Source organism: Barbus barbus, assembly GCF_936440315.1.
Source record: "Barbus barbus genome assembly, chromosome: 26".
In the NCBI taxonomy this organism is placed as follows: domain Eukaryota; kingdom Metazoa; phylum Chordata; class Actinopteri; order Cypriniformes; family Cyprinidae; genus Barbus; species Barbus barbus.
Genome location: NC_136754.1, coordinates 4,533,318 through 4,559,901, shown reverse-complemented (window position 1 = coordinate 4,559,901; position 26,584 = coordinate 4,533,318). Strand labels below are relative to the sequence as shown.

Here is a 26,584-nt window from a genome sequence, read left to right as displayed (position 1 = left end):
ACTATGTTGTTAAACAACCAACATATAACACAGTTAAGAATAAACTATTTTTGTAAAAAAAAAATATATATAATATAGTAATATTAATTAAAGTACATTTTGCTATTATTAATATTATATTCTTGTTATTATAATCTCCTCAGAATAATAACTGGCTTTATATGATAAATAACTGTAGTGTTGGGTCCACCTTGTTGAGTCCTATTTCTTAACCAATTGAGTTTGAATGGGAGACGATTATTAATGTCTTTTTGTCTTAATTTTTTTTTCTTTTATGATATTTGTATTTTTTATAGCAATTTCTAAGTCCAAAATGCTCGAGTCCAAGTTCATTCATAATTGAAGTCCGAGTACCAGTACCCCAGCTCTAAATAATAGTTTTCTTTATTCTTCATTTTACACTTCGTTCTTCAATGAAAGTGTTAAAAAATGAGAAAGTAGCTTCACAGTAAATGAACAAAAAATGTACTGTTTTGTGTGTGTGTGTGTGTGTGTGTGTGTGTGCACCTGGTATTCATCACGTCCTGGGGACCAAATGTCCCCACAAGGATAGTAATACCAGTAAATCTTAATCTTGTGGGGACATTTTTTGGTCCCCATGAGGAAACAAGCTTATAAATCATACAGCATAAAGTTTTTTGAAAATCTAAAAATGCAGCATGTTTCCTGTGAGGGCTAAGTTTAGGTGTAGGGTTGGTGTAGGGCAATAGCACATACAGATTGTACAGTATAAAAACCATTACGCCTATGGGATGTCCCCATAAAACATGGAAACCCAACATGTGTGTGTGTGTGTGTGTGTGTGTGTGTGTGTGTGTGTGTGTGTGTGTGTGTGTGGAGATTTAGTAATCATTTTGCAATTACTAAATATTTTGAAAATATTTTGAAAAAAACTTACAGGTCAAATATTTGGATTTTTACTACATTTTGTCCAAAACATTGCAAGTTTTTGCAAGTGGGTCTTGGAGGGTTTTTGGTTATTTGGAAAGTTTTTTTTTTTTTTTTTTAAGCATAAGAGACTAAATAATGGAAAAAGCAATCTACAGGCCTAAAGTTCTGAAAAGTGAACACCAGACTATATTTATTTGCATGACCTTGTTTGTGTTTAATTGATTATCTATCATCTGACACTAGAGGGAGTCCTCAGGAGCTACAGTAGTCACATGCATCTGTCAGCTGTCATATCACTGCAGTCCAGTTGAGAAGAAACAACTGAGCAACAAATGTGTCTCTACAGGAACATAGTTTGGTTTTTCAAGGGAATGAGGGAGTATACAAGGTAAAGGTCTTTTTGTATTTCTTACTGAATTTAGTTTGTGCTGTTGAGGTAATTGGGCTGCTTTATTGCTGATAACTTTTGAGAAAGTTTGTTGCAAATTCTTTAATAATTGGAGTTTTATTGTTTCTAATCGCAATTAGATGGATTTCATTGCTATGATCAATTACAAATCATTTACAATCATTTACAAAATTATTCCGGCCTGAGCATATATTCAGCAGCTGCTCAGAGCTGCTACAAAAACGAAGTCTTAAACTGTATTCTCGCAAGCCAAATGCTGTTAGATGTAGTGGTTTCTTGCACAAATGTTGTTTTTGTAGTCCCCCAAGTCATCTCCTCTGACATGCATTCATCCAAGCCCTCAGTTTAAGGTCAGTCATCATTGCATCACAATGGGCCCTATTGAGGGCCCTGCCGCTCTCTCAAGTGCCCTGTCATCCCACACAGAAGCTCCTTTGGCCCCTGATCAGGGCTTTTGTCTTAGGAGCTCTGTCTCAGATACCCAGAGGTCACATAACAATTCAAGGATTGTGTTAAAAACACACTTATGGATAACAGTACAGCTCTTGAGGTTTCATGATGGTTGTGTTTCTGATTTGATTCATGTTGTTGGATGTTGTCAGCAGGTCTGGATTTGAGAATGCCTCTAAAAGCTTTGTAGCAAAGGACCTGGATGTGTCCATGGTGGGCCGGTCCTTCATGATCACCGGAGCCAACAGCGGAATAGGGAAGGCGACAGCCATGGCCATAGCCAAAAAAGGTTTGTTTTATAGTCACACAAATGCTTTTTTAGGTTACACTATTATTTTTCCAACTATAAATCTATAGTATGACGGCAACAGATGGTAGTATGGAACTTTAATGCTGTGCATATCACAATGTGCTGAATGATTAGCATTTTCATAAACCATGGTAGATAAAGTATACATGCATTTTTTGAAAGTGAAAACATAATTGTGACCCTGGACCACAAAACCAGTCATAAGGGTCAATTTTCTGAAACTGAGATGTATACGTCATCTGAAAGCTGAATTAATGAGCTTTCCATTGATGTATGGTTTGTTATGATAGGATAATATTTGGCAGCGATACAACTATTTGAAAATCTGGAATCTGAGGGTGCAATACAAATCTAAATATTGAAAAAATCGCCTTTAAAGTTGTCTACATGAAGTTCTTAGCAATGCATATTACTATGCATTGTTGGGCAGGATTAGGCATGCAGAATATGTGTTTTATAAGTATCAATAAACAGCCAATATGTTAATAATATGCATGCTAATAAGCAACTAGTTAATAGTGAGAATTGGTCCCTAAAGTGTTACCGTATTTTTTCCCCCTCTTGTCCAAGGTGGCACTGTTCATATCGTCTGCCGAAACAAAGAGCGAGCTGAGAGAGCCAGAGAAGAAATCATCACAGCGAGTGGAAATACTGTGAGTGTCTCATTTATTGCTTATGATGGTTCAGAGCTTAATTGGTAATGAAAAGAAAACAATATAAAATGATCAGTGTTTAAAATGTTTCTGAAGGATTTTCTTCCACTGCTCATAATGCATTCTCTATGTGATATGCATCTAGGAGGTTTATGTCCACGTGTTGGACCTCTCAGAGACGAGAAAGGTGTGGGAGTTCGCAGAGGCCTTTAAGAAGGAGCACTCATCGCTCAATGTTTTGGTATGAGTGTAAGAGAGCTCCTTTAGGAGATTCCCATCATACCTCACTATATTAAAGAAAATTCCAGCATTCAGCTGAAGCTTACAGGTGCAGGACAGATGAAGACATATCCTCTCCTCTAATCTCTCTCAGATCAATAATGCCGGATGTATGGTGAACCAGAGGGAAATGAACTCTGACGGACTGGAGAAAAATTTTGCGACCAATACTCTTGGTAATACACAACAGTCAATTTTTTTTATGACTGTTTCCTAATTAAATATGTTTTTTTAATATGCAATTTAATTCTGTGATGCAAAGCTGAATTTTCAGCATCATTACTCCAGTATCAGTGTCACATGACCGAAATCATTCTAATATGCTGATCAAGAAACATGTATTATATGTGACCCTGGACCACAAAACCAGTCTTAAGTCGCTGGTGTATATTTGTAGCAAAAGCCAAAAATACCTTGCATGGGTCAAAATTATCCATTTTTCTTTTATGCCAAAAATCATTAGGATATTAAGTAAAGATCATGTTCCATGAAGATATTTTGTAAATTTCTTACCGTCAGTACATTCAAACTTAATTTGTGATTAGTAATATGCATTGCTAAGAACTTAATTTGGACAACTTTAAAGGCGATTTTCTCAATATTTAGATTTTTTTGCACCCTCAGATTCCAGATTTTCAAATAGATCTCGGCCAAATATTGTCCGATCCTAACAAACCTTACAGCAACGGAAAGTTTATTTATTCAGCAAATTGACACTTAAGACTGGTTTTGTGGTCCAGGGTCACATATTATTATCACTGTTATGCTGCTTAATATTTGTGTGGAAACTGATACATTTTCTTCTGGATTTTTTAATGAATAAGAAGTTCAAATCAACAGCATTTATTGGAAATATTTGAAATCTTTTGTAACATTCTAAATTTCTTTATTGTCACTTTTGATCAATTTAACACATCTTTGCTGAATAATTGTTTTTAGTTTTTACAAATATCTTGCTGACCCCAGAATTTCTACTTCTTCTTTTGTAGAATATATATTCTGTTAAATGTAGAATAAACATAGAAAAACATAGAATATGTTGGACGCAATATGTAATGGAATCTTGTCCTCTGCAGGTGTTTATGTTCTGACTAAATGTCTGATTCCATTGCTGGAGAAGAGCAGGGACCCCCGAGTTGTAAGTGAAAAACAACATTGATCTCAGTGTCTTGATTTATTAAATACAATTCAGCCTGAGACTGCAGTCTTTCACAATGTAAATGTGAAGACATAAACAGTTATCGTGTTTTTGACACAACCTATGATAGATGTGTTTATATTTTAATAACAGCAATGTGTGCACATCCACAGAGGTACCCGTTTCTTGCTCATATTGTGCCATATTTTATAGTTCAATATGTTGTGATGATAATAATGTAGATCACGGTGTCTTCGGGAGGGATGCTGGTACAGAAACTCAACACGGACGACCTGCAGACCGAGAGAGCTCCTTTTGATGGTACCATGGTATATGCACAAAACAAGGTATTTAGAGACAATATTTAGAGAATTAAAAGCATTTTGCCTTTGTTGCAAATTTTATTAGTGAATCATTGCTATTTTTATTGCTCAGACAAAACACAACTCACATTTTATATGTGAAACTTTTAAATAAAAAATGTAAAGTTGAAATTTATAAATTATTTTAATAAAATATAATAATGTAATAATTAAATATAATGAAATGTCTATATTGTTGATTAGTCATTAGTCATTTTTATTTCAGTTATTTTAATACATCACGTTAAACTAAATGAAAATGAGTCACATTTTCTTTTTCGAAACTGCAAATTCAGTGTTAAACTTTGAAATGTAGAATATGGATTTATAAATGATTTATACAATTAAAGAAATAATAAAATAAAATATACCCAAAATTGACATTTATTTTGAAGTCTTAGCTTACAGAAAAGTACCGTGGTAGTCAAAATGTTCCAAAATATGGCAACACCATGTTTTTTGGATACTACCAGGGTAGTAATACTATATTTAATACTTTACACGGTGGTAATACTTTACAGTACCCTGGTATATAATCAATTAAATATATCAAAGCAGCATCTGAGACTGAACCATGGTGCTTTTTTAGTCAAGTGTTGGCAGACATTTTCTTGTCAAATTAATTTACATGGATAATGTGAAAAAGATTATATATTAAATAATTGTATTCATGAAAAGAGACTAAAAGTCATGAACAGTTTGTATTAAATTGAGATGAGCAGGGTTACCTTTCTCTCAACCGTTGCCAAGCAACAGGTGACACAGAGTGCCAGCAGTGGCATCTCCATTAAACAATATCTGATGCAGTAATGATGATGACCTTTTACTAAACACTCATTATGTGTCTCTCTGTGTGTGTGTGTGTCCACAGAGGCAGCAGGTAGTGATGACAGAGGTCTGGGCCAAAGCAAATCCCAAAATTAATTTCTCTGTGATGCACCCTGGGTGGGCTGACACACCAGGTATTACTCATTTTATTAGTCGACAAGCAAAGTAGTGTGCTAATTACTGGCAGCATGATTATTCTGTTTACTTACAGCTTTAAGTTTAATTAATCTTTGTGCATAAGTATTGATTTGAAGCCTTCCAGCTGTAAAAGAGCAACTCTAGATGTGTTTCCAGATTCATATAGATACTATTATATACTTGCTACTTGCTGTCAAACGATTAATCGCATCCAAAATAAAAGTTTTTGTTTACATAATATATGTGTGAATGCTGTGTATATTTATTGTCTATATAAATACACACACATACATGTATATATTTAAGAAAAATATATAATGTTTATATATTAAAAATATTGATCTGTTATATAAATAATACAAATATAAATATATACATGTAAATATTTGAAAAATATATACTGTATGTGTGTATTTATATATGCATAGTAAATATACACAGTATTTTATTTAAACAAAAACTTTTATTTTGGATTAATCGTGATTAATCATTTGACAGCACTAATACTTGCACATATAGATTTCATTAATAGTTTTATTGTTATATTTATTATATTTTTTATCTAAAGTTAGTTGTTTTAATAATTTTTTCTCATTGTTGTTGTTATTATTATTATAATTATTTATATATATATATATATATATATATATATATAAAAGTTTATTATTTTAAAAGTGATTTTTATTTCAGTTTTAGTTAAACTAAAACTTAAACTAAATTCAAGTGAGAAATTTTGTCTTGGCAACTATCTAAAATAAAAAATATGTATATACTATTATATTAACTAAATATTATATATATATATTTTTTTTTACAGACAATATTATATATATATACATATATACATAAACTATATATTTACATTTAAATACATTTAAAATAAAAAATATTACAAGTAAAATATAAAATAAAATAAAGTAAAATAACTATAAATGAAATGTAAATCCAAATGAAAATATACATATAAAATATATATTTAATTTAAAATAAATCTAAAATAAAATTATATTAAATGCAACGATTACATTTACAAAATGTGCAGTTTACAGTACAGTACTTCAAAAAATATACACATAAAATAAATCTAAAAGAAAAATAGAAAACAAATTACATAAACGTAAATTGCAGAGTTCTCAATTCAATAACATATGCTGCATATGCTGATTTTAGAAACAGCTTCTCTGTCAAACTCATGACTTGTAATGTCTGGGTCTGGTTGTGCTCAGCGGTTGCCAAGGCGATGCCTCAGTTCCATCAGATGATGCGTGATCGTCTGCGTTCGGCAGGGCAGGGAGCCGATACAGTCGTCTGGCTGTCCGTGTCACGCGCCACCACCGCTCTTCCCAGCGGCCTTTTCTTCCAAGGTGTGCATGTTGGTTAAAAATGGTGACATTTGATATGATATGTGTAGGTTTTTCCAGTAGCACTCTAACAGGTTGTTTGTTTCAGATCGACAGCCGGTTTCAGCACACTTGCCCCTGGCGTGGACACACAGCTCTCGACGGGACGTCAAAGCCTTCATGCGCCGGTTGGAGAATTTGGCGATGGCTGTCAAACCCTCAGAGTGAGATATTACACATAGAACATGTTAGATATTATACATGTCAGATAACTGAGAGGTTTTACAATACAAAGTACTAAAATATCATTCATGCTATGTGTAACAAATAATGTATGAAGGTTTTTCTCTGTAACAACAACTGTAACTACTAAATAATCATACAGAAACTAAAGCTAGTCTTAAAAGACAACATGAAACATGATGGATTTCTGAGTGAAATGGGATGTTTAACAAGAAACAGAACGATATGGGATTGTATCCATTGCCAATGGATTGGACTGTGAAAAATCCTCTTCATGCAGTTGAGTTTATAGTCAATTGTGAAAATGAGAAAATTATAATTATAGTAAGAAATTATAACATTTTGATCAAAGATTCTGACAAATAACCTTTTTGTCTAAAGAATAAAATGCTTTAATGAATTATGCACAATAAAACAAGAAACATTTTAAAATAAATGGGGTCTGTTTTGATTTTATGCTGATTTTTTTTCCCTTTTATGTTTACTCTCATGTTTGACCACAACATTAACCCTGTAAAGCCTGACATGAAATCATAGTCAATGGAACAATTTATTAAACCTTATATTGAACCTATATTGCCTATATTATATAAAAAGTTTGCATGTGTTTTTGTTGAGTATCATATTATATGCTTATATAAAATAGGAGAATATGGAGTTTTATTCAAAGGCTTAAACTAAGCAAAAAAATGCAATTTTGTGCAGTTTCTGATATTTATTTGACCAAAACGTAAGATGAAATTTTGATAGCTTGTACTATAAATCAATGAGATGTTATAACAGTATAACAGACTCCTTACATAAAATGCATATAAATATCAGTTGTCATTCTATATCTCCCAATATGTCTTAGTGAGATGATATTTAAATGCTTAGTTTTATTATCAAAGCTCTGTGTAGCTTTGATTGAACGCAATGATGATTGAGAGATAAACAAATAATGCTCCTCAAAAAACAATGCATCTATTTGATACATTTTAACATGATTTTTCTAAAAAAATGTGTATGGATAATCAAGTAAACCAAAGTTGATTCAATGTTTATGTAAAAAGGATTTCAAAAAATAACCACAACCTGAAAGTGAGTGTTTTTAAAATTAAACTAAAAGGCCTTTTACTTGCTAAAATAAGTATTAACTCGATAACGTCTGATCAATCATATGAGGACAGAAGGCATGTAGCAGATTGAGTGCAACTGGCTCTTCATGAAGTTTTAATGCTGATCATCCAGAGGCCCTAGAAATTAGCACATCTCATATAATACAGACTTTCTACAGATTTCTAAGGTATCATACAGTAGACTTTAAAGGGTTAAACCCTGAATATAAATGCTACCTGCGTCATTTCCCACTTCCATTCCTGTCCTCTCTCAAATTGCTCATAAATAATAAAACAAAAACAATTAGGCTTTTAGCCTTGTCTATATCAATGTCACAAAAAAAAAACTTCCTATATGGTGACGCTAAATGTGACGACCTTCAGATATGTTATGTAAAAATGAAATTAACACAAGATAACTAAAAACTCCTAAAATGGTGTTTTCTCTTAAATTGATAATAAACTGCATCCAGCTGCGTCATCATTTCTCTCTGTGCCAGGATGAAACGGATGGAAATCCTTAATTTCCTGTGCTGGTAAATGATTCATCACGCTCACTGTATGACGCATACGATGCTTTCACATCCACGAACATCAGTGTATGTGATCATCTTATTAGTGGACCGAACGAGCACTGAAAGTGACTGCACCATTGTCTTCTCAGATCATCTGACTGGTACAGTGAGTGATTGTAAGACAACAGCTGTGTGTTTTGTTGAGAAGATCTCTGTGTTAATGAGCGTGAGTAAATCCCAAGCACCCCCGTGCAGATCAAAGCCTGTGATTAAAGTCCATCTTCATGTTCCGTTCCTCCTGTGGTGAGAGGATTCAGAATTCATCTGCTCAATAAGCTGTCACAATAAGGGCGATGAACCATTTTTCAGTGACTTGCAATCAGCTGCTCTCAAGGTGATGTTTAGCAGAGAAGTCAGTTCCCCTCGGGTGTAGTTCATCACATGAACTATGAACAAACACAATGTTTAACAACCACAAAGACCGAAATCTTCATTTTGAACAGTGTATCAAATGAATTCTCAGCAGCCATTACTCCAGTCTTAATTGTTTGAACTAGAATTTAAATATAAAAAGGTGAGTCAAGTATACTGAAAAGGCTGTAGGTAGATTGTGGAACTGGAACTTCTATTACTCTAACAATAATCTTGATAACTCGATAATCTCAGAAAGACCCAATATCATTTGATCAGTCTGCCAACATACTGGTGTATCACTGTATACACACTGTTGATACAGAAGGAAATCAAGGCTGTGGATTTTACTGCCTGCTGCTTTGGTTTTTAGCTAACCTTTATTTCATCAGGGAGTCTCAGAGATGTTGTTACTCTTTCTTCAAAGCGGTTACCCGCTGTGCACATGTGCAGCACTCGTCTGCTCTGCCCATTTCTGAAAACAATTTGATTCTGTTTGGACCAGGGCCGCACATAATTCAAGCTTGGCAGTAATGGCATTTTCCAGCTTTAATCGCAGGAAATTGGAGATAGTGATGTAGCATCTAATTCTGCCAGTCATTTGGCCTCTTTTTATTTCATGTGCCTCGGGAAACACGCTCACCTGGGACAGTGTGGAACATTGACGTGTGTTCAATAAAGCAGGAATAAAATTAAATGGACGCGTTCCGCCTCTCTGTGTCTCGACGTTACCACAGCGGCTTTTGCAAGAATGCGGCAAACGGTTCAATAGCAACGTTTTTTATTTAATTTTTTTGTCTCATTTCTGTAGCCACATTTTGGCTGTTTTGTTAGGGTTTTAATAATTCTGCCTTTTTATACAGTATTGAAAAAAACAACAACATGTGCAGTGCATTCACATTTTCCCAAGGGATTCTTTTCATTTTGATCTCTACGAGGGTAAAACGGTGAAGAGACTGAAGCTGGATCCATACATAGCTGAGATTCTCATAAGAGTGGGAGTGATCTAATTAAAAATAATCTACAACACAATTATGGATTTCTTAGTTTGCTTCCTGATTATTTTCCCGATTGTATGGTTTATGATTTCTCGGTTTGCTTTTCTAAATGAAGTCCGTTACCCAGAGTTCATCTTTTGTTTAAAAGGAACTTCCCAGTCCATGCGAAAAAAGCAGTCCAGAATCTTTTTATTTTTCCTGTCTTTGTGTCGCTCGCTCGTCTCCTTGTGCAGTCATGTGATCCACTACGCGACGTACGTGTAGACTTTACGATCCTCCGGCGTCCGGGCCAAATATTCTCTTTCTATAAGTCCTTCTATGCGCTTTTTAATGACCACGGGGCTCGGCAGGAACCGCGCTCTCAGCTGCTGAGTCACCTGACGGGACACAACCAAACGATCATTAGAAATCTGCAGATACAGTTTTTGGAACAGATAAACATCACGCAAAGAACACACGCTCACCTCTGCTACCAGTACGTTGTGCTGCATCTTCTTCCTGGACTTCATGATGCGTACAATGGCAGCCTCGATTTCATGTTTCCTGTCATCGTCTACTTTCTGCCGCGTCTCCTTGCGCTCTGGGTCCGACTCTCCTTGCTTAGCAGCAACTGCAGGAGACGGATTCAAAGAGTTTGTAAAACGCTTTTCTAAATTTAAAAACATCTACATTTAGATCACTTCAGTACATGGACAATATCTCAATATTAAAAGTTTGATTCAGTAGTTTTGTTGTATTTCCTTTTGAAAAAGGAAGTTGGGGCATGAAGTAGGATTAACAGAGCCAAAACTAAAATGATTAAAAAATAATTTTCATTAATTAAATGAAATATAAATATTAGACATAACTTGAACTTAAGACATCTTTAAATAAAAATGAGAAATGTTACCTTGGCAACTAGCTGAAATAAAATAATTGAAAGTTCTAAAATTACTAAAACTAAAAACTAAATAAAAATAAATTAAAGCTAAATACAAAAAAAAATTAAAATTTTAAATATTTGAAAAGCTAAATATTTCTATTTAGATGTTATAATATTTAAAAGCTAAATAGAAATATTTAAAACAAAAAAACTAAAATTAAAATGAAAATATGAAAAATTAGAGTCAATTTAAAATAATAATAAATGCTATAATAGTTTATAAATATTGAAATAACACTGTTCAGAATAAAAGATGACACTAACGTGATTTGCTACTTGCTATTATAAAAAAGGCAGGCTGTGATTATTGAGGGGTAGAGGTCTTCTTGGGTCCTAAAATCCGTACCTGACCCGAATCACTTCTTACCCGAACCCGACCTGCCTAAATAATGTTTTTAAAAGATAAACCCGACCCGAGACAGACCCGATGAAATTAGACCCGAGTCCGACCCGACCATATTTACTTTCGAAGCCGACTGGACCCGAACGTAAATGGCATTAACATGTGCCCAGCCTGCAGCCCCGCATCGGTCCGGAAAAATCCCAGGGTCCTGCTGACTGATTTGGCCACTGCTCCATTACTTTCATTCATTTTATTTACTTATTTATTAGCCTATTACTATATATCTTTGCCTGCCTGATGAATACATGTTATTTCTGAGTTTGGCTTTCAATTGTAACCAGTGGATTTGAAATATAAACGTGATAGTTTTATAAAAATTAAATCAATAGGTTAATAAATCATGGATTTGCTTGTCTGCAACGTTATTTACCTCATCTCCAGTGGGCTTCTGCACACAAAAAAGAAAAGCCTTGCATTGACACACAGTGTAAAGAAGTGAGTGGATTTTCCTGATAGATCTTATATCTATAAGATGGATTTCTGAGGTTACAAACGTATGTTCCTTTTTCACGTGCGTTTCTCAAAAATGAGACTTAACATGAACGCGCAAGTAGGCTACGCATACGGGAAAGTTTAAAAGAATTCGGGTCTAATCGGGTCCATTTGGGAAAAGCACATTTATTTTAATTACCCGAGACCCGAGGCTGCTAATCCCGAACCCGACCTGTGTCCGAGGCACTCGTAGAAGTTTTGGACCTGACCCCTCGGGTCGGACCTTGGGTTTTCGGATCCAAGTGGACCCGTGAAGACCTCTATTGAGGGGAACAACATTCTCACTCTACAAACTATTTAATCAGACAAATCCCTGAGATGAGTTATTTGTGTATTTGATCTATTTTAATGCATGTATGGGTTATAAATATACATTATTATCTCTGCTTTTAGGAGTAAACTACCATAAAGTGGACCTTAAAGCTAACAAAAATCCAATGTTAAACTGATTTCTTTCAGACATTCTTGCCATTTAGTCCTTTCATTCTGAATCAACAGTGCCCTCTTGTGGCAGCACAATACCTGTTTGTATTTTGACTCTGTGCAGCTTGGAGGTAAACTGGTCATTGACTGTAAACACATGGCCGCTCTCGATCTCTTTACTCTTGGGCTCTTTAGTGAGAACTCTCTGGGTGGGCTTCCCGCAGGCTAGAGACTGCAGGGCCCGGACCAGCTCGCGCTCGGGGATGTCTGTCTCCTGCTGGATCTCCTAAAAAGGGTTGAATTCAGTGAGATGAAACTGATTTGCGTTTAGATCAGGAAGAGGTAGATAGGAGGCTTTACCTCAAAGGTAAACTTCTCTCTGTTGTTGAAGAGCATGAGGATGGTCATCTGGAAAGTGGACACCTGCAGAATGTGCTTCCGTGTGTTTGAGCCTGTTAGCAAAGCCCCACCGACTCCAACATCAGAGCCATCCTCCTAGAGAGGGAGAAAGAGAGATTCATTTATCCATTTATTTAATAGATAATTAAAACCATTTATTACAAACATCCAACATGTGAGAAAGAGTTCAACGACAAGTTGTTTAGTCCTCAATGAAAGAAAAAAAATGCTTTGATTTATTTTCTATGCGTATCTTTACCTTCTTGATGGCTCCGTAGAAGGTGGCGTTGAGGTCTGCAGAACCCATGTGGTGCTGGAGTGTGAGTTGCCTGCCGCTGTGCTTAGCCAAATAAAACCTGCACAGAGTATAACTCGCATGAAACAAAGCTACAAGTGAAGACACATCTTGACATACAGACACATTTCATAAGGGATTATGATATGTCAAGCAAAGATTATCGGCTGTTCCTAAATACTGTTTAACTGAAAAGAAAACAAAGTTTGGTCATTTAATAAACTCAATTTTATTGAGTGGCACCTTCTGAAGACCTCGAAGGCGTGGCGTGGAGAGGGTGGGATGTTGCATTTTGGCGTGGCTGACTGTGTGGGCCAGTAACCTGTTGTCAGAACTCTCACTATGAGATCGACTCCACAGAGTGACACCTGCAACATCAAGACAAACCACACAGTTTTGCATTTAGTGTGAAAGAACTCAAATGGATGCATCGTTTCAATGCTATTTTTCTGTAAATATAGACTTGGTGTAAATAAGCCCTTAGGGTGCAGTAGTTATAGTGTGTGTCTGCACCTGTGATGTCTGCAGGTGGTGGCGGAATTCATCCATAGTGGTATTAGAGATGCTCATGTCCCTAAACATGCCCTCCAGTTTAGAGGTGAACTGACAACCGCACTCCGTCTGAGAGAGAGAGAGAGAGAAAGAGCATCACATTAGACACACAGAGGAATACAGTGAATGAAAGCAATGAAGGATATGATGTTCACCTTTAGTTTGGAGATCATATTTTTCTCGGAGTCATCTGAAACGCTCTTATTGGTTAAGAGTCTTCTGGCCAAGTGCTGTTTGTAGTAACGCTCAAACACGTCTTTCTCCTGCATGAACCTGAACAGCACCATGGCCTTATCCAGGATGGACTCCACCTCCTGTTCTGTCAGCTGAATGCAAACACAATTAAGAGATCAGTAATAAATAACTTTGTTTCAGTATTATTTCTGTACTATTATAGCATTTATGGTAACACTTTACAATAAGGTCCCATTAGTTAGCATTAGTTGTTAGCACATTAGCAAACATTAACTAACAATGATCAACAATTGTTATAGTATCTATTCATCTTCATTAAACTGTTTATTGTTAATTCATGTTAGCACAGGTCCATTAAGTAATATTAAAAAGACACAACCTTTGATTTTTTTTTTTTTAAATAATGCATTAGCATATATGTAGAAGTATTTTTTTTATTGTTAGTTCATGTTAACAAATGGACCGTTAGTGTAAAGTTTTACTATATAATTTTTTACAGTAATATTTTTCTATTAGCCTTGATTTTCTAATTTTTAGTTTTTTTTTTGTCTAAATTCTAAGAATTTTGTTTGCTTTTGTCACTTTTTTGCAAATATTTATTTTTAGCTTTATTTTTTATTTCCGTTTTAGTTTCAGTAATTTTAGAACTTTAACATGAACTTTATTTCAGTTAGTTATCAAGGCAACATTTTCCATATTAAAGTTCTTTTAAGTCTATATTTTTAATAAAATATTTATATTTTATTTCAGCTTTATTTCAATTAATAAAAAATATTTTTAATAGTTTTAGTTAAGTGTTGTTTGTTTATGTGGGTGTTCATTCATCCATTAATCCATATCTAAATTTTATAACAACTCGTTTGCATAACAATATTTTCACTTTCACTGGACAGAAATGTCCACGGAGCACAATAGTGTTTCTTGTGGGAATACTGAAGACAGAATTGACCAAATTTGCAGGCAGAGTTTTAATCTTACGAGCTAAAGACGGTCTAAGGCTAATCTCTTACCCCCTTTACTCCTTTCTTGAGTTTGTCGTCGATGAAGAGCGAGAGGTACTCGGGTGATCTGGAGTTGAGGTTGAGGAAATACTCGAAGTCTCCAGCTATAGTCTGTTTGAAGAGCCTGTCGTTGTTGAAGGACTCCTGCAGGAACCGGTCGAAGCGCGACTTCAAGTCCAACAAGCCCTAAATGATTCACAAGAAAAAGAGCATCCTTAATACTTCTGACAAACCTACAGCTTGTTGAGGTTGCTGTATTTACACATTTTTACAAGTCTGAACTCCTAAACATTAGCAGATTTGTTCCTATGTTTATTCAGGATCTAACTCAGCCAGTCCTGTTGTTTTGAATTAATTGTCTGTGCTGTTCCTTCTTTTACTACTTCAAGTCCTCGTGTTGGTGAATGTGTACCTGAATGTAGTCAACTGGGTTCTTGCCCTCTCCTTCCTCCGACACCAGAGCTTTACCCTGCTCTCTGAGGTACCAGCTCATGCACTCGCACATCGTCTTCAATCCGTTAGGAACCCGACCGAACAGCTTATACATGCACGCCAAGTCTGACAGAGAATGTGAGAAAAGATGAGAGAAACTGAATGAAATACAAAGCAAGAGAGGAAAACAGAAAGCCTAATTAATGACACTTAGGGTGTATTCACACCTGTCTTATTTGGTTCGATTGAATCGAACTCAAGTTCATTTCCCCTCTTGGGCAGGTGTGAATACAGCAATCGCACTCGGGTGCAGACCAAACAACCGTACCGAGACCCAGCTGAAGTGGTGGTCTCAGCCCACGTCTAAACGAACTCTGGTACGGTTCGTTTAAGGTGTGAATATGACCCGACCTCAATCAGACCCATTACGCTCAGAAACAGACAGCTTTCACATGTAGTGCTATTTTTTGCGTTTTAATCACTTGTTTTTAAATCACAATATTTAAAAATGCATGAAAATTATGAGTTTTTGTGACCATGGCGCACACCAACGTGACGTGAGCATGCTAAATAAATTAAAGCTTGCCGCAAAAGTTACCATGTATAGGTGGGGGGGAAATAGTAAGGAAATATTTGAATTATTTATTAATAAACTAGTGATTTCTGAGTCAGTGTCGCAAAGATGAAATTGATGATCCTGACTCGCCATCTCATCATTGGACGCACCTTTAGAAAGAAAGGCATCTTGGATTGCATAATGAAAGAGTTTCTGTTTTGGATGTGAATTATTTAGTTTTGTAGTCATTTAAAGCTTTCTATAGAAAGCTTTCATGTCTGTAAGGAAAATATTAGCTGATTTTCGGTTTAATTTGTGTGAAACGCTCCTGCTCAAGACCGAGGCGGCATGCGCATCCGGTTTGTTTTCTTTATTTTACAAAAACACGTTGTGATATTTAATATTTAATTTGTTTCCACTGATGTCCTGAAGCGTGCTTCAGCTTCCACTCTCTGCACAAACGATTGGATATGTAAGGGATAATCAACGGCTAGCCATGCATTAAAGGACTTTAAATGCACAACATGGAGTAAAAAAGAACCGCCCGGCATGAAGCGGAGGGTGGTTGCCTCTGCAAAGTGCATTTAAAACCCTTTAATGCATGGCTAGCCATTGATTATCCCGCTTATTCCATGGTCATTTGCCAAGTTATAAATAAGTTAAAACTAGTATTGCTCTTTACAGCACAATATTTGGCCAAATGTTTAAAAATGACAGCTATTTCCATCAGTTACGGCACGTTAGCTCTAGCATTCTTCCCGCTTCAAATTATACACAGAGATGAAATAGTGTGGTACGATTACATTTATTTGAATTAATTATAGCATGTATTTCAATTAATTATCGATGGATCGTTTGAGAGAGAGAGAGAGAGAGAGAGAGAAATATGACAGTTGTGTGTACCTGATTGCCGTGTCTGCGCGTCTCTCTGTACAATCACTTTTGATTTCACCACCTCGCTGCTGGGGAATATAATGTAGCGATCTAGTATCTAGGCTATTTTATAAATAAAAAAATCACAGGGAAGAGTTGACAACAAGTTTGTGTGTGTGTGCAGCGCAATCACCGATCTTCGAACTCTCTCTCTGTGCGTGCGAGTGATGAGTGTGGGTTTGTGTGCATCAATTAAAGCAGTGCATTAATATGGAACGCTGATTAAACTGACTTGGAACTACCTGTGCATTAAACGGTTTTACTGCATAACTGCCAGCCAATCAGAATACAGTACTCAGACAGACCATGGAATAAGCGCTTAATAGTGCACATTTATTTAGGTTAAATGTTTAAACTAACATTGTGACATGCTTTAAGTATTTTATATGTATATATTTTATTGATGGCAAATCGTAATTACAACATCATATGACATTGTCTCATATGATGCCCATAAGTTTCTTCATATTGCGTTAGTATTTGATCACCAAATCAGTAAAAGAATAAAAATTGCACTATGAAAGATCTCCATGATTAGCCTGGTTTTGCACTTCCTGTTTTATCTGCTTGATAATTTCTGTCCAATGAATGGATGACTTTAGCACATGGGTAGTTTTTTTTACAATTTCTGGTTCACTTGCAAAAAAAGCAGTGTGAAAGCGAACCGCACCAAACAAAAACAAAAAAATCAACATTGTATTTGCTCCGGACCAAAGCAAGTGAACTAGCGGAATGGTGTGAATACACCCTTAGAGATAGATGACAGATCAAAACAAAAACAGCTGCTGACCTTCTGTCTTTCCATTCTTGAGCATGTGGACCAGTCCCGAGTTCTCCATCTCTACGATGGTCTTCATGTGTTTGGAGATGAGCTCTCTCTCCACCACCTTCACAATGGGCTCCTCTGTCGATTTATCCAGGCAGTGCATCACTCGTTCAATCTCCTCGTTTATCCGAGCCTCTACTTTCTTGATGTAGACGCTGGCACTGTTTTCCGCTAGGAACTTCTGACTTTCCATCTGCACAGACACACACAAACACAAAAACACAGACATTATAAATAACACACTGGTCAACACAGCTAATCAAACATAAATTAGCAAAAAAGAATTTCAGACAAGTAGTGAATTTGTTCTTTTCAACCTTTTTTTACTGGAAAAAAATCTTGGTAGATCTGGAAATCTTTTATATCCAAAATGATAAGCAAACAGATAAAGCAGCATGAAAGCAGCTCCCACCTGGAAGAACTCAGCAGACATGTCTAAAAATGGGATTTCAAAATCCTCCTCGTAGACAGACCGACCTTCTAACCCCAAAACCATCAGCATCTGACAGGCATTCCTGATGGCCCCTCTGCCATAAAACACGACAGCACAAACAAGATAAAAATCCATTCCTCTACAACAGTGTATACGTCAATACACTTACAGCTCCTAGCTTTCATTCTTTAACTAAATTTTCATATTCTCAATTTTCAAGAGTCATTTTTCATATCGTCATCATATCGCCAGCCTGTGAGATCGCCGATACACAATATTATCATGCATGGGCTATCTCATAACTCTTTGGTGATTTTAAACCGCGCGTGCGTGAGAGAGAGAGAGAGAGCCTGGAAGTACCAATAACCGAAATAATGTACTTTCAAACATAATGAAAAACTAACATGTTAGATATAAAAATATTTAAAACAGCTAGTTCATATTCGGATACAGCAATCATACATCGCTATTAGGACCGCACGTCCTACTGTGACAAGATTGCCGCATCGGCGCGGAAGTTATCAGTCTAAAAATCAGTCAAGGTGAAAATCAAAAGTAGTTTGTGTTGGACATAAACGAACATGTTAAAGATAAAATAATTTTCAGGTAAGTTCATATTTTTGGAGTATAGTTAAATTAAATGGATAGGCAGGCTACATCAGTCATACAGCGCTCCGGACCGCGCGCCCCATGACAAGCCCAGTTATAGACTGATAACTTAGTAACTGCATATTTTTATAATAACAATGATGAAGAATAAGTATCCATGTGTTTTGATAATGTGCTGTAAAGAAAACGTAATGCTGCCGGTGCAGTTTCGTCATGTTCATTCATAGCTCGAAGCTGTTCAAGATGTCTAAATGATGTGTATACTCAGCTCAAAGTATACTCAGCCGCAGAAAAATGCGGACGGACGAGCTCAACACATGCGCAGGACCACCTACTTGACTTGCACGGTCTCAAAAAATTGCCTGCACTCAGACGGGGTGCATGACTGTCCGCGAGCCCTCTTGATAACGTAATAAGTATACTTTGGCCTTAATCCTCATTTGCATGTGTGTGTGTGTGTGTGTGTGTGTGTGTGTGTGTGTGTGTGTGTGAAGTGCGGCACTGAGGTGAAATAGTGGCCCAATAATAATAGGCCGCCTAACAACAATAATAATAATAATAATAGTTTTATACATTAATAGGAGATTGAGCGTAATATCGTCTTGACTATAAACAAAGACATTTGCTATTGTCGATATCTCTGACTATCATCGATACACGATATTATCGTCTATCGGCACAACCCTAGAACACACACACCTGTCGACCACCTCTCCCCTGCGCTCTCTAGCGATCATGTCCAGTAGAGTTTGTCTGAGATGATCTCTGATGCAGCCATATCGCACAACCTGATCTCTGAAGATGATCAAGCCCAGATTGTAGACGTTCTCCACATTATTCTGTTGAACATACACACGGTCCTAGATAGACAAAGAAAGAAAATAATGTTCACGCAGATTCAAATCCAGGCTTTGTTGTGTCCCAATTCCTTTCCCAAGTCTCATTTCCAAATAAATGTTCATGATATGACACTTTTTTTGCAGGCAAAAAAAACAAACAGAAACAAGGTTCTATCATAATTATTATTTATTGGATTTTCTCTTTTTTTTTTGTTGGGTAAAATGCCTGAAATAAGGTCAAGTTGGTATATTTTCACATTTTATTCCAAGACATAAAACACATCAGTAATACTCCCTTGTGATTTTTTTTAGTGAAGGTGTCGTTGAAGTCACGTGACTACGGTGTACTTCATTTATAGCCTAATCTAAAAGCCAATGGAAAAATCCTATTGGGTTTTTGTCAAGGGAACAAGAATGATGCTAACTTCTGCTCTGGCCTACAAAAATATGTCATTACTGCAGCGTTCTATGGTCAGGTCAGTAAAAGTTAAGGATCATTAAAGCCATGAGAGCCAAAGTAATCAATGAGTTCCTTCCTGAACCCTCTAAAAAAACAAAGAAAACATTAAAGGGATAGTTCACCCAAAAATCATTAATTACTCACATGTCGTTCCAAACCTGTAAGACCTACTTTTGATGCATTCTGAGAGCTCTCAGACCCTCCCATAGACAGCAAGGATCCTTAAACGATCAAGGCTTAGAAACGTAGCAAGGAGATCGTTAGAATAATCCATGTGACATCAGTGGTTCAACCGTAATGTTCTAAAGCTATGAGAATACTTTTTGTGCGCAAAGAAAACAAAAATATCGACTTTATTTGACAATTCGTCTCTTCCGCGTCACCCTATAGCCACTTTGAAGAGTATCACATATGTAAACAGCGCATGTTGAATAAAGTCGTTATTTAGGTTTTCTTTGAGCACAAAAAGTATTCTCGTAGCTTCGTAAAATTACGGTTGATCAATTGATGTCACATGGATTATTTTAATGATCTCCTTTCTACGTTTCTGAGCCTTACTCATTTAAGGATCCTTGCTGTCTGTGGGAGGGTCAGAGAGATTCATAAAAAATATCTTAATTTGTGTTCCGAAGATGAACGAAGGTCTTACGGTTTTGGAATGACATGAGGGTGAGTAATTAATGACACATTTCTTTTGTGTGTTTGTGTGAACTATCCCTTTAAAACATCTGTAAAGTTAAAATTCAATGTTTATAATAGATCAATCCCTCCAAAGAATGTCTAAACAACTTACCATGTACATCAAAATGTCTCTAATCATGACCATGGCGGTCTGATGATCATTCCACGCTTGGTTTAGCGTCTGCAGGAAATTGTTATTTAACGAATGAAGCACGTCTTCTCGTACCTGAAGACAGGAGGAGAAAAATGAAAGCTGTTATGAGAGGAGCTCAAGCACATGGGTGTCATCCACCTGAGTGTACAATGACATCACCCTGTGAACAACTCCACTGGGACTGGCAGGTTTCCGCCATCTGCTTCATCTCCAGAACTGACATCATTAACAGCCAGCACCAGAGATAAAACCCCAGGGTCTTCATTAAGCTATATATAAATATATATATATAGTGAAGATGTGAGACAGTGTTCTTCAGATCTTCTCAAATCAATCTGTTCAATTTAAATTCACATCACACACCATCAAATTCATTAAGCAGGTCTTTTTAAGCAGTAAGCCGAGGTGAAATCTCTGTAACACACAGTCTCTTGTGGCTCACTGCTTATTAAACTACATTTAACTCCCTGCTAAAGTCTGTGACACACTTTAACACTCAAAAGTTGAATGCAGATCTCTAGGACCTCGAGTGATACAGGAGCTCATACTTTGTTGATGAGGTGTTCGGTGACCACCTCTCTGAGGCCCGTATAGAGCTTCTCCCCATGTTTGTGCAGCACCATGGTGTAGGCGTTCCTGTAGAGCTCCTCGAAGCTCAGCCCACTGTTGTTCTTCCGCTGGATCTCCTGGATAGCGTTCTTCAGAAGATCCCAGATGTTATTCACATACTTCTCATCCATGGTCATCTACAAAAACAAACAAATCACCAAATTAATAAAACATAGAAAACGCTTATGGCAATTAGATACAGAATGTTTTAGGAGAGGTGCGCCTTATCAGCATTGACCAACATTGTTTTATTTAAATTATCATTCTAATTGGACTAAGATTTAATTTAAACACTTCATATTTTTCAATTAAAGCTGCATACTATTTCTGATTGGTACTAAAAACTAACTGTAAATCTTTCATAGTATTACACTTAAATATTATAATGTTACTTTATCATTTAAATGTACAGATTATGATTTAAATATACATTTTATAATATTTTGATGTCTGGTTTTAACTTGCAAAATGTGTGTAAACATTAGCCAAAACACAGCATAGATTTTAGAAGTTGGCAAAACACTCATATGACATTGGTGTAACATTAATTAACTAGATGTAATGGCCAAAACTTTTATAGTGTGAGCAAGTACGCTTTAGTCATACAATTAAATAATACACGCTGTACACTATCATTCACAAGTTTGCGTTTTGGTAAGATTTTTAAATGTTTCTGATTATGCTCAGTCTGCATTTATTTGATCAAAAAATACTTACATTCTGAAATATTATTATAATAAAAAAATTGTATGTGAATATATTTTGAAATGGAAATGTCACTTCTGTGATGGATGAATTTTCAGCATCATTACTCCAGTATTCAGTGTCACATGATCCTTCAGAAATGATTCTAATATGTTGATGCGGTGCTCAAGAAACAGTTATTATTTTTTAAATCAATGATGAAAACAGTTGGGCTGCAAAATATTTGTGGAAACCTTTTTCAGGAATTTTTGATGAATAGAACAGCATTTATTTGAAATAGAAATCTTTTGTAAAACCATACATTACCGTCACTTTTGGGCAATTTAATGTGCATTTACTGAAAAAAACTCTTACTGACCTCAACCTTTTGAACTGTATTGTATATCATCTCAAGTTTTTAGACCCTGAGACTCACTTTGCTCTCTGCACACATCAAAACCTTACAAAATTACAAAAGAAAAGACAGCACAGGAAACTGTAGGCTGGGTTCCGGGCTCGTTAAAAGTAAAACAACTTACTTACAATGCTCTAATGTGCATTTAATGTGCCAACAGGACTGCAGGTCACTCGCTCATATGCTCAAACCTTGGCAGATACTGGGCCAACAAAATCAATCTTCCTTTACGACCAAACCTTCAGCCCAACTCCAGAGCTCTTGATAAGCTTTAAGTGACTCAGCAGATCTAATCTCACAAAGAACAGGTCTGATGGCTAATCATATGTGTCAATTACATTTTTAAAAATATTATTCGTGTCAAAACAACACTTCAGCACAGCTAATGTTAATTATAATGCTTGTCATGGTGTTAGTAACAAAGCTCCTGTGAAATATTAACACACATTGTAGATTCAGACACAGAGAACGCCTCGCTCTCACCTGTCTGTCTCTCTCTGGCTGCTAAGCCTTGAGACAGACAGGTCTTGAGACTCATATACCTGTGCAGTCTAGTCTGTGGATTAAAGCCATTTTGATGGGTAAAATCGGTATGGGTGTGAATGTGTGAATGTACACTTCTCACAACATTTTGCTGAAAGGCTACCTGAATCACACTTGGTTTGGCAATCACTGGAGAAGACCGTTGCACTTTCGAAAAAGTTAATCTAACACAAAGGAACCAGTTTTTCCATGAACAGGAATCCTTGAAGCAAAATGTGTGCATGTGTGTCAAGCAAGTAGGTTTCCAAACTGGGTTTCTGTGGGCTCAGGTTGTGTCCATGCAAAGGCACTGATGAAGAAAGTCCAGCGAGACAGTCTTTGAACAGCAAGACATACCTCTATTTACCCTTAACCGCTAACCCTGATATTAGCACATTTAACATTTATCTGCCCGACGCATTTACAGTGTACATTTTATGAGCTCATGCATTCACTGTGAATTGAACACATGGTCACTCTACTTTTTAAGCTACAAGAACACTAAAACCACTTCAATTCTTTTAAGTCTGCAACTTCAGTTAGACTTACATTAGAAGTGAAACTTAAATTAATGCTCAAAACTTCAAGGTTGATAAGATTTCTCAATGTATTTAAAAGAAGTCTCTTATGCTTACCAAGGCTGGATTTTGTGAATAAAAATACAGGACTATCTGTCTGATCTTAAATAATGAACTGCATGTTCATGTTTCAAGGCACAATCAATGAAAAGCTAAAGATAATTTGACAAACAGTTTGAATGCAGATGAGAGCTGAGAGCATGTGGGGTGTATCAGATGAGAACACAGGCCACTTTTTGAGAGGGTAATATGACGAAGAAGTTAAGGCAGCTGTGAGATTTCTAATGAATTCCTCTGACAGGGCGAGACATGACAGTTTCTGAACGAGAGCGATATCTTATCTTATTACCACTTATCTGAACCAAAACGTCATTTACTGAGTCATGCGGACATGCTGACAGGTGTCAGGTGGTTTCTAGATCTCAAGAGAAGAATATTTCTAATGCACTAACAGAAAATAACCGCATGGAAACATTTTCACTTCTCTGCATATTATCAAGTTATTCTGACCTAGTTCATTCCATCAGAGCATCACCAACAGTCCTGCAATGCACATAATTTGTTCTGAGTGGAGCTAATAAATGAACAGAAAATTGCAGAATGTTTCAGAGAGATGCACGTCATACTGATGCAAAGTGTGCTGCAGTGACAGTGAAAGACAAAAACACAGCTGCTGAGGACATCAATCATCAGTGTGATAATCTACACAACACTAACCCATGACACCTGACCACGGACTATACCGAGGTTTTCAAAATGGGGTCAGAGGAACAACAGGGGGAAACAAGACAGTACTGGGTGTTCGCAAAAAAAAAAAATATTTATATATATTAAAAATGAATAAAAAATGAGATATATTTGAATAAACAAATATATTTACATAAATAATTACCAAAAGGTTTAAAGAAAAATGTAAAAATAAATAAAAGATAAATAAAATTATCAAAATAAAATGTCATTAAAATAAACTAAAATTATAAAAAATAAAAAAATTATTTAAAAAATTACATTTACATAATACATGTTTGGAGAGAAAAAGTTAAAAAAAAATCGACTAAAATAAATGATAAAAACAATTAAAATAAATTAGATTTACATAATTACATTCACATAAATAAATCATAAAAAAATTGTAAATAAATAACATATATCAGTAAATACTAAGAAAAACACCATGTAATAGAAACTAAATACTTGCCAAACAACATTTTACAAACAATATTCATTTTCCACAACATAAATTGTATATTTATACATGAAAATATATAGCTGCCTTTCAAATTTTAGAAAGGGGTGCTTCACACAAATATGATCATATTTGGGGGTCCTGGCACCTAAAAGACTGATCTACACAACATCAACCTGAGTGTCAACAAAATACACAACACCAACCAATGACAAGAAACTAAATTAACCAGACGACAAAAACACACAACATCAACAATATGAGTGGCACCAAAACACCAACAGGCCAGACTGACAACACAAGACCCAAAATCAGACCAAAACACTGAAAGAAAACAAGCAGATCAAAAAGAAAGACTCCGCGGTCTCTGCAGGAGCTACAGTGCTGTACGTATTTACAGCTTTATGGTTAAAAACATTAAGACTCTGTCCGTAAGAATCATTGAGTTTTGAACACTTTCAACACTTCAAAACACTCATCTTTCTAATAACGGACACACATCAACATCTTTAAATCCTTGGCGCTATTACTATCATGATTACACGCGTTTCCTAGTCTGTAGTCTCTGCAAATCTCTCAAAATCAGGCTCAAACCATCTAAACCCGCTTTGGCCTGCTGCTTTGCCCGATCCCCGGCTCTTGAGTTCTAACCGCGACCGACCGAGGCGCGCTCATCTCGGCTTATACTCACGGGAAAGGCGCGGATCCGCATCTTGGTGTCCTTCTTGGTACCGGGTTTAAGGTTGGACATGTTTGGGTTAGGGAGTGATGCCATTAACAGATGTTAGGGTGGGTGTGTTGAGGGGAAACACGGACAAATCTCGCCCTCTTTCCCCCCCAGGTTTGAGTCCCTGTAGCTTACTCTCTCCCTCTGTCTCTACAGCGATGGCGGACGACTGGATAACATCTCGCGAGAGTGATGATTGCACTAACGGTAATGCACCCAATATCGCGAGAAGACTGCCAGCTGGTGCTGACATGTGGTAAACAGCAGTCTGGCGCTGAGGAAAGAACAACCTTCATGGATTCACCGGTATCGTAGTTTAAAACAGTGTCATAAAGTTTGATAATGACATCTAAAACCATTAGTATTATATGGGAGTCTTTCTTAAACTTTATTTCCTAACTAGGATTGTTTGTATTTAACCTTTATATTTAGTCATTTACCTCTACAAGCAATAACTGGTAGGTTAATGTCGACATTAAGAGGATATTCCTTGTTTTGAATCAGAGATAATAAGAAAAAAATAAGTAGCACGTTATTTTATAGATTTATAGAAGGCATACAGTGGCCCAGAACGTTTTGGGACACTTAATTAAGCAGCACTTAAAATATATCAATATATTTGCATTATATTAGCAGAATATCAAACCTAGTTGCCTTTATTTGAATGAAATGTAGCACAAACTACAAAGAAATAAAACAAGTAGCACAAATATGCCAAATTGACACTGCAAAGGCTGCCCAGAACCACTTCTGAAGTGGCATTTTGGTGTCATTGTACACTACAGGCTGTTTAATGCTGCTCAGATGTGGCATAAATGCATTTACACAGCAGTTACCTTAGTATACTCTGATACTAGGAGCTGAGTTGTGTCGGAACAGGTATAATATAAGTCTGGACTTTATGTAGCATTGCATCTTTTTAGTGAATATTGAGCAGGCACTTAATTTGGCCGTGTAAAACACCTTTAGATATATTGGTTGTATACTTTTAATACTCTTTTTGGTCAAACATCACTAAAAATCACCTTGCGACAAGTTTGTTAAATGTAATTTGACAAATTGCTAAGAAAAGTGCTATTTCTAAGAAGTTCTAGTTCTAGTGATGCCAAATTTACACCGCAAAGGTGGCACAGAAGCGCTTCTAAAGTGGCATTTAGGTGTTTTTAAACAGACAGTGGTGCTTAGAGGTGGCAAAA

General features: G+C 36.1%; 1 protein-coding gene and 1 pseudogene across 3 annotated transcripts; one reads left to right on the top strand and one right to left on the bottom strand.

Annotated features, from left to right (window-relative positions):
• The first annotated feature begins 1,163 nt into the window (after nt 1-1,163).
• Nucleotides 1,164-7,026, top strand: LOC306845584 (dehydrogenase/reductase SDR family member 12-like; annotated as a pseudogene). The gene is made up of 10 exons: nt 1,164-1,279; nt 1,906-2,039; nt 2,631-2,713; nt 2,859-2,954; nt 3,087-3,168; nt 4,069-4,130; nt 4,373-4,477; nt 5,364-5,454; nt 6,685-6,822; nt 6,908-7,026. The product of its transcript is annotated as a dehydrogenase/reductase SDR family member 12-like (transcript).
• Nucleotides 7,027-9,829: 2,803 nt separating this feature from the next.
• On the bottom strand, nt 9,830-25,579 carry LOC306846595 (cullin-3-B-like). Of its 2 annotated transcripts, XR_013782089.1 has the most exons (17): nt 25,353-25,579; nt 21,216-21,413; nt 20,626-20,739; nt 19,233-19,393; nt 17,904-18,018; nt 17,456-17,684; nt 15,157-15,302; nt 14,754-14,930; nt 13,704-13,874; nt 13,510-13,617; nt 13,240-13,364; nt 12,961-13,057; nt 12,663-12,797; nt 12,402-12,588; nt 12,019-12,139; nt 10,527-10,672; nt 9,831-10,439 (listed from the first exon to the last, which is right to left on the bottom strand). XR_013782089.1 is itself a non-coding variant. In XM_079380063.1 (16 exons), exons 1-16 carry the CDS (start codon nt 25,434-25,436, stop codon nt 10,308-10,310), a joined length of 2,325 nt encoding a protein of 774 aa, XP_079236189.1. In that variant the 5' UTR covers nt 25,437-25,579; the 3' UTR covers nt 9,830-10,307. The 2 variants fall into 2 exon arrangements, 1 of the variants encoding a protein (XP_079236189.1); XM_079380063.1 differs by lacking the exon at nt 12,019-12,139 and having other exon boundaries at nt 9,830-10,439.
• Nucleotides 25,580-26,584: the final 1,005 nt, after the last annotated feature.